Source organism: Myotis yumanensis, unplaced genomic scaffold, assembly GCF_028538775.1.
Source record: "Myotis yumanensis isolate MYYU_CA2020_CCGP unplaced genomic scaffold, mMyoYum1.0.hap1 SCAF_1, whole genome shotgun sequence".
NCBI classification, from domain to species: Eukaryota; Metazoa; Chordata; class Mammalia; order Chiroptera; family Vespertilionidae; genus Myotis; species Myotis yumanensis.
The window spans coordinates 133,468,556-133,486,097 of record NW_027223752.1 but is presented as its reverse complement, the minus strand read 5'-3'; the positions used below and the strand labels follow the sequence as shown (position 1 = coordinate 133,486,097).

General features: G+C 44.1%; 1 protein-coding gene across 2 annotated transcripts in view; it reads right to left on the bottom strand.

Annotated features, from left to right (window-relative positions):
• The window catches only part of FAM171A1 (family with sequence similarity 171 member A1), a 130,470-nt gene that overhangs the window by 15,041 nt on the left and 97,887 nt on the right, over nucleotides 1-17,542 (bottom strand). Inside the window, exon 5 of one of the 2 annotated variants that reach the window (XM_070431925.1) lies at nucleotides 16,276-16,452. The exons of the other annotated variant lie outside the window; for it this stretch is intronic. Within the exon in view, the coding sequence (XP_070288026.1) occupies nucleotides 16,276-16,452 (177 nt within the window). The remainder of the gene's footprint in view (nucleotides 1-16,275; nucleotides 16,453-17,542) is intronic. 2 annotated transcript variants of the gene reach the window in all.

Here is a 17,542-nt window from a genome sequence, read left to right as displayed (position 1 = left end):
CCACCCTGATCCGGGACACCCTTCAGGGCAAACCAGCCGGCCCCCACCCGTGCACCAGGCCTCTATTCTATATAGTAAAAGGGTAATATGCCTCCTGGCACCGGGATCAGCGTGACAGGGGGCAGCGACCAAACCCCCTGATCGCCCTGCGGCTCTGTGTGTGACAGAGTGCGGGGCCACAACCTCCCTATCCACCCTGCTCTGTTCGTGTCAGGGGAAGGCGCCCCAACCCCCTGATCGGCCCTGCTCTGTGTGTGACAGGGTGCGGCGCCCCAACTCCCTGCCCCCTCTCCCCCCCCGGGCCCTGCTCTGTGTGTGGCAGGGTAGAGCCATAACCTCCCCATCGGCCCTGCCCTGAGTGTGACAGTGGCGGCGCCCCAACCCCCTGATCGGCCCTGTTCTGTGGGTGATAGAGAGGGCGGTGCCTCAACCCCCTGATCCGCCCTGCTCTGTGTGTGACAGGGGGCGGTGCCCCAACTCCCCTATCGGCCCTACTCTGTGAGTGACAGGGGGGAGCTCCCCAACCCCCTGATGGGCCCTGCTCTGTGCGTGACATGGGGGAGCTCCTCAACCCCCTGATCGGCCCTGCTCTGTGTGTGACAGGGTACGGAGCCCCAACCCCCCTGATGGGCCCTGCTCTGTGCATGACAGGGGGCAGCGCCCCAACCCTCTGATTGGCCCTGCTCTGTGCATGACAGGGGGTGGCGCCGCAACTTCCCTATCGACCCTGCCTTGAGTGTGACAGGGGGCGGTGCCCCAACCCCCCAATCGGCCCTACCCTGAGCGTGACTAGGGGTGGCATCGCAACCTCCCGATCCGCCCTGCTCTGTGCATGACAGGGGGCAGCGCCCCAACTCCCCAATCGGCTCTGCTCTGAGCCCAACCAGGGGCTGCACCTAGGGATTGGGCCTGCCCTCTGCCACCCGGGAGCAGGCCTAAGCCAGCAGGTCATTATCTCCTGAGGGGTCCCAGACTGCGAGAGGGCACAGGATGGGCTGAGGGACCGCCCCCCCCCCACTGAGTGCACAAATTTTTGTGCACCAGGCCTCTAGTATATAAATATTGAAGAAAGTAGTTTATCAGACTATAGGCTAATAGGCCCATATGGAGAGAAATTTTGTTCATTACCCAGTAAATCCAATATTCATCTTGTAATTAAACCTCAGAAAGGATTAGATGGGTTAGCAGAACAGCATTCCAGGAGGCACAGCCACTGATCACCAGCATTTAAAGACTTGCTCAAAATGAGGGAGAGTGTGCCCTAGCTGGTTGCTCGGTGGTTAGAGTGTCGGCCCTCGGATGAAAGGTTGCAGGTTCGATTCCATGTCAAGGGCAGGTATCTCAGCTGCAGGTTTGATTCTCACCCCCATTAGGCATGTGCAGGAGGCAACCAATTCATGTGTCTTTCTCACATCGATGATTTTCTCTCTCTCTCTCTCTCTCTCTCTCTCTCTCTCTCTCTCCTCCTCTTCCATTCTCTCAATTGGTTAAAAAAATAAATTGAAAAAATATCTTCAGGTGAGGATTGAAAAAGGAAACAGGGATAGTGCAAAAGAGAAATTTACAGGCATCTGAACAAATGTGATAAGATGCTCTAAACCAGTGCTTTGGTTACAAGGGCAATCTGGTTAAAATGCAGATTGTCATTCTGGTCGGTGTGGCTCAGTTGGTTGGAGTGTTGTCCAATACACCAAACGTTTTGGGTTTTGATTGCCCGTTCAGGGCACATACCTAGGTTGCCATTCGATCCCTGGTCAGGGTGCATATGGGAGGCAACCAATCGATGTTTCTCTCTCTCCTTCCCTCCATCCTTCCCCTCCCTCTCTCCCCCACTTTCTCTCTCGAAAAAAACAAAAACAAAAGAACAACAACAAAAAAAAACACTAAAAAAAAAGAAAGCATTCAGGGGGTCTGGAGTAGAGCAGGAGGTCCTGCAGTTCTAAGAGATGCCCCATCCATCGGCAGACCACACTTTGAGCAGCAAAGCTTTCATTTATTTGCACTTTTGTGGTGTTGTGATTCTTTCAGAAACCCTAAGGCCATTTCTCACCATGTTGCCCTGGTGTATCAACTGGGCAACTAGTGCTTGAAGCAACTTCAGAAATATTTCTAATATTTTAAGAAACAATCTAGTCACTTGTCAGACAATAGGCCAGGAGTTGGCAAACCAGATATAGCAGGTCTTCGAATAATGTCATTTTGCTATAACGTTGATGATGAGATAGATGCACTGGGAACTTAACTCTTGTTCATGTCAACAAGCTGATGGTACAATTGGTTGCTTAAAGTTGCAGTTTCCAAGAACCTACCGAGGATGAGGACGATGTTAAGTGAGGACTTACTGCACCTCCAGATGCTGTTGTGCCCTAAGGGGCAGGGTTGCTTAGTGAACTGGATGTATGGTGTGTGGCCAGACTGGTTCTAACCTTAACACCTGTGTTGACAGGTTTTTGTTTGTTTGTTTGTTGTTGTTTTTTTGCCCAGAACATTCTGCCCCCAAGACATTTCTGTGTTAGGCTCCTACTTTAGGACCTCAGGGATCTCAGCTCCAACGTCACCTCTCCCAAGGGTCTGCCCACCCAGGCGTTCCCTCTGACATCACTCTGCTTCATTGCCTCACAGCACTCATGCATCTAAAGTAAATTGTTCCCCGTCTCCATTTAGAACAAAAGCTTCATAATTACAGGAACCTTTCCTGACTCGTTTTGTCATTGCTTTATCCCAAGAGCATAGAACAGAGACATGTCAGACACAGAGAGGATATTCAGTAAATATTTGCTGAATTGCTCGATTTTATTAAAAAAGAGAAGTCAAGAATAGAAGTCCATGGCAAATCTTTCAACTTTTAAATGTTGGCAGGAAATTAAAATACAACAAACAAAAATGCCCCCAAATCAACCATGTGGGCCAAATGGAATGGGCTGTAGTTTAGTGCGCCCAGATTTAATCCATTATTCTAGTAAGTCACCTTAAGTCTTGGCACAGAGGCAGGAATGCACAAAAACCTGACCTACTAGAGAAGGAAGGGGAGTTGAATTCTGAAGGAAAAACCTGGTTTGAGCCTCCCCTTCTCCGCTCCCTACATTCCCATCCGTGTGTGCAAACAAGCACCTCACTGGGCTGAGCTTCAGCTTCTTTCTCATTCATAAAGACTGTGTCCCCTGCTTCCCCGGCTGTATTGCAAACAGTGATGAAAACTGTTGTTTGATAGTAACACCTGTTTTGCTAATGGATAAGCTCAGCTGCGAATGAGTCGACAAAAAAAAAAAAAAATGCCCCCCCACCCCCCGTGAAATGATCCTATCCACACCCCCTTCAATTCAGACACACTTCAAACTGCACATTTGAAATGGTGGGTCACAACATACTACATATCATGTGATATATTACAGAGCAAGTAAGGATGCTTGTGTGGAGGTCTAGCATGAAGCTCTCTATGCAGGCTGGGTGCGTAATGTGTGTGCTCTGTGCATACGTGTGCATGTGTGTGATCCATGGGGAGGGGTGATTCAAGTGAGGAGGCAAAAAGCAACAAGATATTAAGAACTTAAACATGCCTGGCAACGTGCTGAGTGCAGTCTTACATGTCCTTGAAAGGTAGGTATTCTATGTCATGTTTCTGAGGCTGGAAACATGAGGGGCAGAGAAGTCACTGATTTGCCCAAGGATAGGCCCTCACCTAATATTGGCAGAACTCAAAGCAAGAGTACACACGAAGGTCCACATACAATATATAAATATTTAAGTTATAAAGCAAGGGATCACATTGCTAAGTAAATGTGTCACCTCCTCCCACCATAAACTTACAGTAACCTAAAGGCCAGGGTTCAGTGTAGAATTCTGAGATTCCTCGAGTGCATGTGAAAGGGGAGTTAGCTTGTGACCTACCCCTTCTCATGCGTCCAAACTAACTTCCCAGCCAGCAGCCATCCCTTCCCAATGCGTCTGGTCTGGGGGTGCACACAGCATGTGTATATGAGCAGACAAGCCTGCCCCTGGGAGATGGACCTGGGAGAGAGCCTGTAAGCCGGGAATTCTGGTGTCTTGGGTATCAGGAGGGTGCTCTAGAAAGGGAAGATCAGCTTCCAGGCGGCCACATCCCTTCGGCTCGGTGGACATTTTATCCCACGGGGAAAGGGTGCAGCTAGATGAGGACCAGCATGAGGCCCTCTAAAGTGGGGGGCTTAGATGGGCGTCTCCTTGTTTTGTCCAGATAGCAGAGCTACTAAGAGGTAAAATTTTATTCCAAAATACTTCTCTAAAAGGTTTTCCCAGTGATGTATATTTTTGCAAGATTAAATCTTAAGTGTTGATGAAACTTGACCTAAAGGAGGTACCTGGCCAGGACTATCTTTCATATCAATAATTTCTAGGCCTGATTAACATACAAGACTAGTTTTAAAAGAAAAAAAATATTGCCATACAATGTGTTGACCTTATTTAAAAAACCATAATGTGCCAGGGCTGGCGTGGCTCAGTGGTTGAGCACTGACCTATGAACCAGGAGGTCACAGTGCAATCTCCAGTCAGTGGCATGCAAGAGGCAGCCCATCAATGATTCTCATCATTGATGCTTCTATCACTCTCTCCCTCTCTTCCTTCCTCTCTGAAATCAATAAAAAATATTTTTAAAAAATCATAATGTGTTAAATATGTCCTAATATAAAAGAGCTTATAGCTCATACAAAAGTATAAAACCAAAACAAATTTGTAAAAAAACAGAAACAGGCTGTAAAGTTGCAAAGTAAAATTCTAATTAGAAACATCCATATACTGTAGTATCTGATGACATGTTACTGAAGGGAACTTGTCGCCTGCAACATAAACATGGACATGGATGGCCAGGAGAGGTTTCTTTTGAGCTTGGTGGACCCATGATTCCATTTTCCTACCACTGTTCTATAGGTGAACTTACCGTGACATTTTCCTCTTTTAATATATTTTGATTTTGTTTTTTGTTAATATGGTGGGCCTCTGTCCTTCATGTATGACCTATCACTGTTAAGTTCTCATTAGTCCTATTCCATCAAATCGTCTATTCATAAATGCAAATAAGGCAATACAAGTATCTGATGGTTTCAAATTCTGTATTGAGAGGGCGGGGGGAACGGGAAAGGAGCAAAGTGGTCAAAAGAAACAAACTTCCAGTTATAAGGTAAGTAAGTACTAGGATGTGATGTACAGCACGATGACTCTAGTTAACACTGCTGCACGGTATATGAATGCTGTTAAGAGAGAAGGTCCTTAGCCAAAGAACACATATGCATAGCCCACAGACACAGACAACAGTGTGGTGATGTCCAGAGGGAAGGGGAGGTAATGGGGTATCTGTAATAGTGTCAACAATAAAAATAAAGAAGGAAAGAAAGAGAAGGTCCTAAGTGTTTTTCTCACAAGAAAAAATTTTCTTCTTCTTTTGTATCTATATGAGATGGTGGATATTAACTAAAGCCACTGTGTTAATCATTTCACAATACATGTAAGTCCAATCATTATGCTGTACACCTCGAACTTACACAGTGCTGTATGTCAAATAGGGTTTCAAAACAAAAAGGGCCCTGAACCACAACTATAATATAGCAAATGTGAAGGTTTATTCTCTAGAAATTCTCATGTGGTGGTGGTGGGGTGCAGCTATAAACACAAAACGCTTGACAATTCTTAGAATGGACTGACATTACAAGATTATTTTTTGAGTTGCTAAGCAACATTGGAAAACAAATGTCCATGTTCTGAGATCACTCTGCATTCATCCTCCCCACGGGCAGCACGTGTGTTCCCCGCCTCCCCCCACTCTTCTTGGACAACAGGGGCGGAACATCGCAACTGTGATGCTAATGGTCCGTTGTTGTAGCAAAAAGATACAATCTGTGTCTCAAAAATAAATCACGATTTGTGGCCACCTGACAGGCAAGATCTCAGGCAAGCTGATGTTTTCGCTGGATTGTCATAATTTACACCCAAATTAAGTCCTATACCTTCTGTGTTCTTTACTGTTATATCACTTCAATCAGTTTTCTTTGCATGTCAATTACCTTTTCCTCTCCTACATATCTATTAGGAGCCTGATTCGCTTTTATGAGCAATTTTCACATCTGGGGAAAAGTAGAGACTTTTCATGCGAGTGATTTCTTTGTTTCTAAGACAGAGCCTTCACTGCAAGAAGACCTACTTCAGACCATCCTTCTTAAGGCTGCATTGACATTACACTTAGGCAAGTCTGCTTCCTTCTTCGTTAAAACCCTTACCGGTCAAGTCTCTTCTTTTTGAAAAAATTAAAGATGATGCATCTGGTTCTAAAATTAATATCAAACATGTAAATACATGCTTAATATTACAGAAATGAACTCCCTTCTTTTGTTCTAACTTTTGCCCACCCAATATAACATAGTTCATCCTTGTAACTCAATCACTGCACCTCAGTATTGCAGGATGTCTGTCCCCTTCCATCTGGACACGTGGCTCATGATATATAGAGAAAAAGATAAGCCAGCAATAATTTTCTTAAAGTTAAAAACATAATTTAGTGCTTTAAGAACTTGCGCCCCTTCCTCCCTCCAAAAAACAATAAAGTGGAACAAAATCTTAGATCTATAGTTTAACTCAAGCTCCACCTCCAAGGGCAGGCTGGCCAATACTTACCTAAAAGGACTAGTTCAATGAGCCCAGCATCAGCAGTAATATCCACCATCTGAAGCAGAGACAAATCCACGACAGGCCAATTATGAGTGGGTATCCCTAGCGCCTGATACATATGCGCCATATGTGATAAGACGCTGGTTCAGTAACCACCATTTCTATAGCAACCCACACACACTCTGCAGGCTGTGTTTCAGGAAGGCAGTTAAAACTGGATTCTACAATGCAACTTCACTTAGAACACACTTTGATTTCTGTCATCTCATTAGGATTAGAGTATTCAAATACGTTAGCATTAAATGGCAGAAACTTGTCACATAAATAATTGTAATTCTTGATTTCTCTGCCACTCAATGTCTGCTGATCACTTTAAATGCGAACCACTGACCTGATTTGCTTGTACATAAGGGACCATTCCCTAGGGCAACAAGTCAGATCACAGTCTGACAACTCGGACAGCCATCTGCTGTCCCTGTTGCAGGCGAGAGAGTAAATGCTTAGGAAAACAAGCTGAAATATCACCTTACTGCCCAGAAAGCCTCAGTGAAGATGCGTTCACCATGACCAACAGAACTTCATTTGGGCCAATCTGGTCCCCTGCACAGTAGCCCAGCCCCTCAGACACATCTTGACAACATGGACACAGGTACTGGCATTGTACCACTTTCCAAAGGAGAGAGTACCAGTAGAAGATGATAAATTAAAGACATCAGCTAATTGCTCAAAGGAAAAGACTTAGACTCTTGCACTATAAATCAAGGGACATTTTAACATGATGGTTTCAGTACTGCATGTAAATGCAGCAAAAATTTCAATTCTAGTTTAAGCAAGTTGCACTTAAAAAAAATCGTTTTTCCTAGCGGTACACATAACAATTAGCTAACTCATATTGTTGTAATATATTAGACAGAACCCTATGTTCTAAGATAGTGTTAATCTATTAGGTCTCCCTCCAATAAACATGGGGGTTGAAATATGGAGATGCTAAATTTTATAATGGGAAATTCTCTGCTTGTTGCAAAAGAAAAACTTAAAAGACAACTGTAGCCATTAAAAAAAATAAAGACAACCACATCAACGGTAATGTCAAATACTGACTCTATTCTAAAGGGCGTCTGGAAGGGAGCACCCCTAGGTTTCTCTCCTAAGAGTAAATGTTCAGTCCTGGCTGGTGTTTCTCAGTGGTTACAGCGTCGCCTCGAGCACCAAATAAAGGGTCTCAGGTTCGATTCCCAGTCAAGGGCATGTGTCTGGGTTCCAGGTTTGATCCCTGGCCCGGGTCAGGGCTCCTGGGGGAGGCAGCCAATCAATGTGTGTTTTTCACATTGATGGTTTCTCTCTCCCTCTCTCTCTCTCTCTCTCTCTCTCTCTCTCTCTCTCTCTCTCCCCCCCCCCCCTTTCTAAAAAGCAATGGAAAAAATATCAAGTGAGGATTTAAAAAAAAAGGAGTAAATGTTCATTTATCTAGCAATCATGAACTGAAGTATTTGAGTTAGTGTTTAAATGTGAATTTATTTTTCAAACAGAAGTCCCAGGGAACTAGAAAATAATTTCATCTTTCTTTATAGAGTTTGAAATCTTGCCCTATAAAGAAGGTGTTATCACCCTGAGTATCATTAATTACTCCCAGCAAAATGCTGGAGGGTTACCTGGATAACAAAGTAGGAATGATGACTGAACCAGGGACCCAGTTTAGCCCTAGAGAGTGCAGAGTATATCTGCATTCTTATACTAGAATGGTAAGAGCTTCTCTGTTGAACGCATTTTAGATCAGGGACCACAAAATTTTCTGTAATAGGCCAGACAGTAAATATTTTCAATTTGTGGGAACATACAGTCTGTCACAACCACTCAACTCAATGGATGTAGTGAGAAAGCACTCATATAGCCCAAACGCAAACGAATGGGCATGGTTGTGTTCCAATGTCTCAGTCTGCTCAGGCTGCTATAAAAAAGTACCATCGACTGGCTTATAAACAACAGAAATTCATTTCTCACACTTCTGGAAGCCCAAGGTCAAGGTGCCATCAGATTTCGTGTCTGGCGAGGACCTACTTCTTGGTTCATAGATGACAGATAGAAACCTTCTCCCTGCATCCTCATGGTGAAAGGGGCCAGAAATCTCTCTGGGGACCCTTTTATGAGGGCACTAATCCCATTCATGGGAGCAGTAACCTCAGGACTTAATCACCCCCCAAATTCTCACATCGGGAGTAAGGTTTCAACATATGAATTTTGTGGGGGGTTCGGGGGGGGGGGGGGGATACAAAATTCAGTCCATAGCACCCAATAAAACTTTATTTAGGTAAGCTTACATTTGAATTTTATATAATTTCCATGTGTCATGAGATACTATTTTTCTTTGGATTCTTTCTTACACCATTTAAAAATGTAAAAACCACTCTTAGCTCTTGGGCCAAGTTTGCTGATACTTAATCTAGGTGAAACAATTTTAATGGATTCACAAATTGCTATATCTGGCTGTTAAGCACTTTGGAATTGTAATGACTTACATTTACCTCAAAAGTAAATAATTTAAAGTGTTAAATTGGTTTGAAGTGATTAGCATACTTGAATTAATCATAAGTAGCAGTTAATCATTAAATAGTGTTATATGAAGAAGATGTATTCTTATTTTTTTTCCTGATCTGATACTATTGCCTTGGAACTTTTTATTTAACTGAAATAATTTAATTTATACTTAAATAATATTATTGATGAAACGTAAAAATAGTAAAAAAAGCCTTGTGAAATATGTAGGCTTCTATTGAATTTAGTAAGTTAATGAACATATGGTTTCTTTGAAATGTCCATCCAATCTTAAAGTTTTCAGAAAACACATTTTAATGCATTTGATTATTTTTGAATGACTGTCCAAACATTGGCTTTTTCTTTGCATACAATCTGTTATAGCCAGAAATTTGGCAGTTAAAATTTTTGAAGTAGATGCTAAGTCAAAAAGACCATTTAAATGGAAACAGATCAACTACACAATGAAGATTCCCAATGGAAAAAGGCTCAATGCCATGAGGATTACTTCCAGAGAGGAAATACTAAATCGGGTCACTTCAGAGGCTTCACTGATTTTTACTTTGTGTTAGTTTTCTATTGTTGCTGTAATAATTACCACAAATTAGTTCTCTTATAGGTCCAGAGGTCAGAAGTCCAGCTCCTTCCAGAGGCTGTGAAGGGAGAACCTGGTTCCTTGCCTTTTTCAGTGTCTCGTGGCTGCCTATGCCCTGAAATTGTGGCCACTTTTCCATTTTCAAAGTGCACCACTCCAGTTTCTGCATCACTGCCATTTCACTGTCACATCACAATGTCATCTCCCCTGATTCTGACCACCCCGCCCCCCCGCCCCCGCATCCATCCGAAGGACCACTGTGATCACAGTGGGCCCAACTGCATAATCCAGGAGAATGTCCTCATCCTAAGCCTCCTAACCCTGCTCACTTAATCACACCTGTACAGTCCCTTTTCCGTGTAAAGTAATGTTCACAGGGTCCCAAGCACGATGACACAGAGATATCTGAGAGGCCATTATTCAGCCTGCCACAGATATAACATTTTTAAAAAATAAATTTTCATTATTTGTGAGCTGTATACAAAACTAATGTGAGCAAGGATGGTGCTTCTATAGATCTGTGCAATATTGTTATGACATGTATCTGTATAAATCCCTAGAGAAAACTTCATTGTATAGTTGACCCTGAAACAATGCAGGGGTAAGGGACCCTGATCCCCTGTGCAGTCAAAAATGCTTGTATAACTTTTAAAAATATGCTTTATTGATTTTTTTAAAGAGAGAGGAAGGGGTAGGAGAAAGAGAGAGAAACATCGATGTGAGAGAGACATCCATAGGCTGCCTCCCATATGCATCTCGACTGGGAACTGAACCCGCAACCTGGTCATGTTCTCTGACTGGGAATCAAACCAGCAGCCTTTTGGTGCACGGGATGATGCTCAACCAACTGAGCCACACCAACCAGGGTACTTGTATAACTTTTGTCTTTCCTGCAACTTAGTTGTCCTTTGGATCTGCAGGGGGATTGGTTCCAGGACACCCCCATGGTTACAAAAGTTCTCAGACACTCAAGCCCCTTATATAAAACTAGTGGCCCGGTGCATGCATGAAATTCGTGCATGGGGGTGGGAGGGTGGGGGGTTCCCTCAGCCCAGCCTGAACCCTCTCCAATCGGACATCCCTCTCGCAATCTAGGATTGCTGGCTCCTAACCACTCACCTGCTTGCCTGCCTGATTGCCTCTAACTGCCTCTCTGCCTGCCTGCCTGATCGCCCCTAACTGCTTCTGCCTGCCTGCCTGATCGTCCCTAACTGCCCTCCCTGCCAGCCTGATCTCGCCCCCAACTGCTCTCCCCTGCCTTCCTGGTTGCCCTGAACTGCCTTCCCTGGCAAGCCTGGTCCCCCCCAACTGCCCTCTCCTGCTGGCCTTATCTTGCCCCCAACTGCCCACCCCTGCCGGCCTGATTGCCCCTAACTGCCTCTGCCTGCCTGCCTGCTTGCCCCTAACTGCCTCTGCCTGCCTACCTGATTGCCCCTAACTGCCCTCCCCTGCCAGCCTGATCTTGCCCCCAACTGCCTACCCCCGCCAGCCTGATCACCCTTAACTGCCTCTGCCTTGGCCCTCACCACCATGGCTTTGTCCAGAAGGAAGTCAGACGCCTGGAAGATGGCCGGTCTACCGGTCTAATTAGCATATTACCTTTTATTAGTATAGATGGTACAGAACAATGCCTATAGGAGCCCTCTGCATTCGTAGATTCCCAACCACAGATTGAAAATACTGTTTTCGAACTGTGGTTGGTTGAATCCATGGTGGGCCAATGGTATATTTACTGGGAAAAAATCAGGATATAAGTGGACCCATACAGTTCAAACCCATGTTGTTGAAAGGCCAACGGTATCAGGCACATAACCTTTTATACTCCCAGTCCTACTCATCCATATTCAAACATAGCCCTTCAAAAAAGGACTATGGTGGCAGGAAGAAATAGAAAAACAGCTCTCTAAATAAGAGCTCAAAGCATCATCCTTTTGTTAAACATATACACGCATAAACAAATAAAGGTAAATTTTATAATATAGTTATTTAAGTATACACACACACTACATAAATGTTACAGTGTCATATCTTAAACTATCCTGACTTTAAAAACATCTAAATGATCCTCATCTGATTCAATCATTCAGCATTTTAGTTGGGCACCTAGTATGTGCCAGGAATAGTTTTTGATTACAAGGGTTCAAAGATAAGACTCAATGAGGAAACAGATATTACCTAAGCCACTGCAAGGCCATGCCCTTATATGCTTCTAGTATCATCACAATATGTACAATGTGCCTAAATCACTATTTAAGGGATGGAGAAAGGGATTTGAGAGGAGAGATCCTGCTCACACAAAGTGACAAGCTATGAGGGAGACCTTAGCATCCCCGGAAAGGGTTAGTGTCTGATGTGGCAGCAACAGGGGGTGTGTAGAAGACTGTCTGGAGATGAGGTGGAGACACAGGCAGGGCTGGCTCTGAAGAGCCAGGTGCTGTGCGAGGTAGTGCGGACTGCCTCACAATGAGTTGTTCTAAGACATTCTCATGTGGGGAAGTGGTCTGTGGTTTTGAAAGACAGCTAAAGTAGCAACGCAGAAGACCTACAGAGTTAAGGAGAGGCACAAGGCAGTCAGATAGCTGCTGGAATTGGCCAGAAAAGAGGGGAGCATCTGAACTGGGACGAGGCACCACAGAGAAGGAGAGAGAGGAGAGGGTAACTGGGAGAAACACTGACCTACCTCAACGTGACTCTGTGAGGGACCAGACATGGCTGCGGGTGGGGAAGTGAAGCAAAAGAACACTTGGGATGGCCCCAGGTTTCTGTTATGCTTAACCAAGAGGAAGCACAGAGATGAACAGAATGAGAGCCTGGAGTGCAGGGAGGTGACGAGTCTCGGTTTTATATGTGTAGAATTCGCGTTTCCTCTAGGACACCCAGAAAGAGATGTCTAATAGACAGTGAGACACACAGAACAGAGAATCAGACGTGGGTGCACAGGTAGCTGTGGGAGTGTGAGGAGCGGTCCGATGCCCCAGCAACTGCAGAAGAACCAAGTTAGGAGCTGGGTGCAGGGCAAAGCCCAGGGATTGGCAGGTGAGGAGGATCCAGGGGGGTTTGATACAGAAAGCCAAGGGAGGAGGGCCCTCTGCGGGGATGGAAAACCACCCAATGCTGCAGAGACATCCGAGAGGAGGAGGAGGTCACCTGATTTCCCAATCCCGCAGCTGCTGGTGAGCTCAGTGACATTTGTTTCAGGAGAAAGGGACAGTGGAAGCAGGACTGAAGTGTGTAGAGAAATGGAGGCAGCACATGGGGAGCAATCCTCGAGAAACCTGGGCCCAGGGTAATCTGGGAAAGCGGTGTGGATGGCACAGTATAGGAAAGGCTCTACAGAATAGGGAGACTTTTGTTTACTTAATAAATGCTTACGGCATACATGTTATGTACCAGGCACTATATTAAGCTTCTTACAAATATTAACTCATTTACTCCTTGGCGGGGTTGATTTTATGTGTCAACTTGGCTAGGCCAGCTCCCAGATATTTGTTCAAATATGTCTGCAGGTTGCTGTGAAGGTATTTAAAATGAGGATAACTTTTAAATCAGTAGACTCGGGGCCCAGCCAGAGTGGCTCAGTTGGTTGAGCATCATCCATGCACCAAAGGATTGCTGGTTCAATTCCCAGTCAGGGTACATACCTGGGTTGCAGGTTTGATCCTAGTCGGGGAGCAAATGAAAGGCAGCTGATAGATGTCTTCTCGCCCCCTCCCCCCACCTTCCCTCGCTCTAAGCATGTCCTTGGGTGAAGCTTAAAAAAAAAAAAAAAAGACTGAAAACCCTTGGATTATTTTCTAATGAACTTTAAAAAAACCTTAAAACATAATAAATAAATCAGTAGACTGGGTAAAGCATATAATTCTTCATAATGTAGGTGGGCCTCATCTAATCAGTTGAAGGCCTTAAAAAAAAGACTGACCTTCCACAGGGAGGAGGAAATTTTGCCAGCAGACTACCTTTGGGCTCAAACTGCAACACCAGCTGTTCTCTGAATCCCCAGCCTGCTGGTCCACCCTGCAGATTTTGGACTTGGCAGCTTCTACAACTGCATTAGCCAATTCCTTAAAATCAATCTCTCTCTCTCTCTCTCTCTCTCTCTCTCTCTATACACACACACACACACACACACACACACTACTGTTTCTGTGGGGAATTGACTAATGCATCCTTTGTAACAACATCAGGTACTATTATAATCCCCATTTACAGTTGAGGAAACTATGGCAGAGACAGGATAAGTAACTTGGCCAGGGCTGCACAGCAAGCGGGTAGCAGAGCTGGATTCCAATACAGTGTGCCCCCAGAGTCCCTACTCTTAACCACATGCTGTGCTGCTGTCCAGAGCACTGACCCAGTGGTGTTGGGGCCCACTGGGAAGGCCAGTAGAGAGAGACAGAACATACAAGCAATGAGAAGCTACAAATGCAGTCTGGTACAAATGAGAAAACAGGCACAAGGGATCTGCCCAAAGTGGGGTCCACAGTGGTTCAAGTAGTAGAACCCAGGTCTTCAGGACACAACATGCAGCTTTCCCCTTTCTCCTTTCACTCCATTCGTCTATCCACGTCCTGTCCTCCCGCCAGGATTCCCCTGCTCTTCAGAGACTCTCTCAGTCACACTCCCCTCACGTTGCTTTCTCCTGGAGGCCCAGGAATCTTTATGTTCTGACCGTGACCACATGCCTCAAATAACCACTAAGCTGCAGACAACACACGCCAGCCAATGACAAAGTGCCTTTCTTACTGAGTGCAGCCCAATAACCCATCTAACAATGTCAAGTTCCATATATCTGGTAAAATGGTGCATCTCACACAAATTATTATAGAGTCTGTTAGTAATTATTTGGAAAATAAAACAAAACACAACCCCTCCCCACAAACCCCAGGAAGCCCAATGGGCATCTGGTTCCAAATACACATTTCTATGAATTAACTACTCAAGGAATTAGGTGTCTTTGAAAATACATCTGATATAAAAAGTCTCCCAATAATCTGAATTGGGTTATTTGAAAACTAGTCTTTTCAAGCTTGACTTTTTGGGGACTGGGAACCACAGGGGTATAGGAACCAATGTGCCATCAGAACCTCAAGCACAAGCACCTACTCCCACCGCATTATTTTGAGTGTCAGTTATAAAACTTCCTTAAGAAAAATTTGAAAATATGTATTAAAGCTTTAGAATTTGTACATTTTAACCCAGCAGTTCTGCTTCTTCTAAAACTTTATCTTAACGAAATAATCATGACCATGCATAAAGATTTCGCTATAAAGATACATATACCATAGCATTGGTGAGAATAGTAAGGTATTTCCTGATTATATGGGATTGAGCAACCAAATTATGACATTTCCATGTGATGGAAAACTATGCATTCACTAATATTAACCCTGCAGCATAATAGCTTATGCTATGGGAAGATGTTTCTGACATACAAATACTTTTTAAAAGCACATTATAGAACAGCACATGACACAAAACCTCATTTCTGTTAAATATATATTTCGTGGAAGGCAGCCTCTTAAGAGGGCCCCAATAATGCCTACCACTCAATAGTCACACGCCTGTGCAGTCCACCCCACACTGCACCAGTGTTGGGCTCTGTGACCAAAAGCACAGAGAAAGAAGTGATGGCATGCCACTTTGACATTTGATTATAAAAGATTGTGACTTCCATTTTGCCCACGTGTGCTTTTTAAATTTTTGTTTATTGTCTTTTTCTCTTGGATCACTTGGTCTGGTAGAAGCAAGCTGCTGTGCTGTGAGAAGCCCTAAGGAGTCGCCCCTGGGAAAGAACGGAAGCCCCTGCCCAATAGCCTGTGAGTGAGATTGGAAGGTGCTGGCTGGCTGGCCCAACTGAGCCTTGCGATGAGCAGAGCCTGGCTGACAGCCTGTTTGCAACCTTGCTGGACCCTGAGCCAGAACCACCAGGTAGGTTGTACCTGTGTTCCTGAACCTTCAAAACAGTGAGGTGACAGCTGTTTACTGTAGTCTACAGCTGCTGGTTTGGGGGCAATTTGTTACACGGCAATAGTTAACTAATACCTATGTGCATAGTGAAATGACTGAAAGAATAGAATCCAAAATACTAGTAGTGGTTCTCTCTAGGTGGTGGAATAATAATTTTTATTTTCTCTTTTTGTACAATGTTGGCAATGTTTTCCCTTTTTCAGAAAACAGGAAAAGAAAACCACGTATGACCAAGAAAGATCATATGACCTTCTAAAGAATCAAAGCATAAAGATTAAGAGAGACAATTTTAGCTCTAAGAACTTTTAAAGATTCTTAAAGATTCTTTTCATGTCAATTAGCTTAAAGGTGCAAAAAAGGAAAGAAAAAGAAAAAAATACTCCAAAGAACACACCTGAACATCAGGGTGGAGTAGGTACTACCCACCAGAAACCACGCAACACACTGCACGGAAAGGAGACTCGCACAAGCCTCCTAAAAGGAAAACCAAACAGTAATGATGAAGTCATCTGTTAGCAGATCATCAGCACAGGTGTCTTGCTTACCCAGCTTCTGGTCAAACCGCCATGCTGCGACATAGGCATTGTGCCTCAGACTGCTCTGTGTGGCCAGGGGCACGGTGACATAAATGGGACCATCCACCAGCACCGGCGTTCCATCACTGCTGAGCAAGTGCACGCTGACAGCTGTGACTGGGCTCAGGTCGTACCTGGTGCCGTTTCCTGGAAGCAAGAGGCATTCTCCATCACAAGCACACAAAGATACGTGGGGCTGTGGAAACCGTTTCCAAAAAAAATAGTAATCGCTACCAAGTGCCAAGTACCATGCCTCCTACCTGCCAGGGACTGCACTAAGCACTGTGCACACATAATCCTCACCTCGACTTTCTAAGGTAGGAAAAATCCCCATTTACACCGAGAGAAACTGAGACTCAGAGAGGGTCCTACTGGGAGCTGGCTAAGGGCATAGAACAGTGGGTGGTAAGGCTGGGATAGAAACTCGGGTTGCCCAATCTAATTACTGCGCTTTACTTTTAAAAACGACCTCCAAAGGGAAGGACTTTTTGTCTGTAACGGGACAGGGAGGTGCTTGTGGAAATCCCCAAAACCCACTCAATCACAAAGGGAGCCCTGTGCACACGTTAATTACTTGGCAGACCACCAAAAGGAAACCAGTATTTTCAATTAGAGACTACTTAAAATAAAAAAGGTAAATTTCTTAAAGGAGTTCTTCAAAATATTAATTTATTTCCACTAAAAGTACACTATTGAAAACTTGGGCTTGAAATATTTATGAGTTCTTTTAGTTGCCATTGTTATTTTGATCTGTTTAAAAGGAACTTAAAATACCAATTATTCTGCATTAGAGGCCTTTTATCCAAGCCAATGCTTTAATGACTATCTACTTTACAGATAAATTAGGCAATGCTTGTAGAGCGGCATTATATTTATACACTTAAGCAATCCATTTTAGAAAACCTTTTCTCAAGTGAAATATGATATCACACAAAATGTATTCTGTCGTAACTTTGAATCCTTTCATTAAACACAATGACAAAAACACAATGGTAAAACAATTTTAAGCTACATCAGAACACAAACTATAGGATTCCTTATTAAGCTATTTATATATTTACATACCCATCAATTATCTGAGCGAACTCAAACTTCCAGTTAGGACTAAATTTAAATATTTAAAGCTTACTAAACTTGACAAGCTCAGGGGAGGCCTGCACAGCAGCCTTTAGAAACTCAGAGACCCAGCTTTTGTTTTTTTGCGGCCCACATAAACTGAAACCTTGTTTATTTGGCC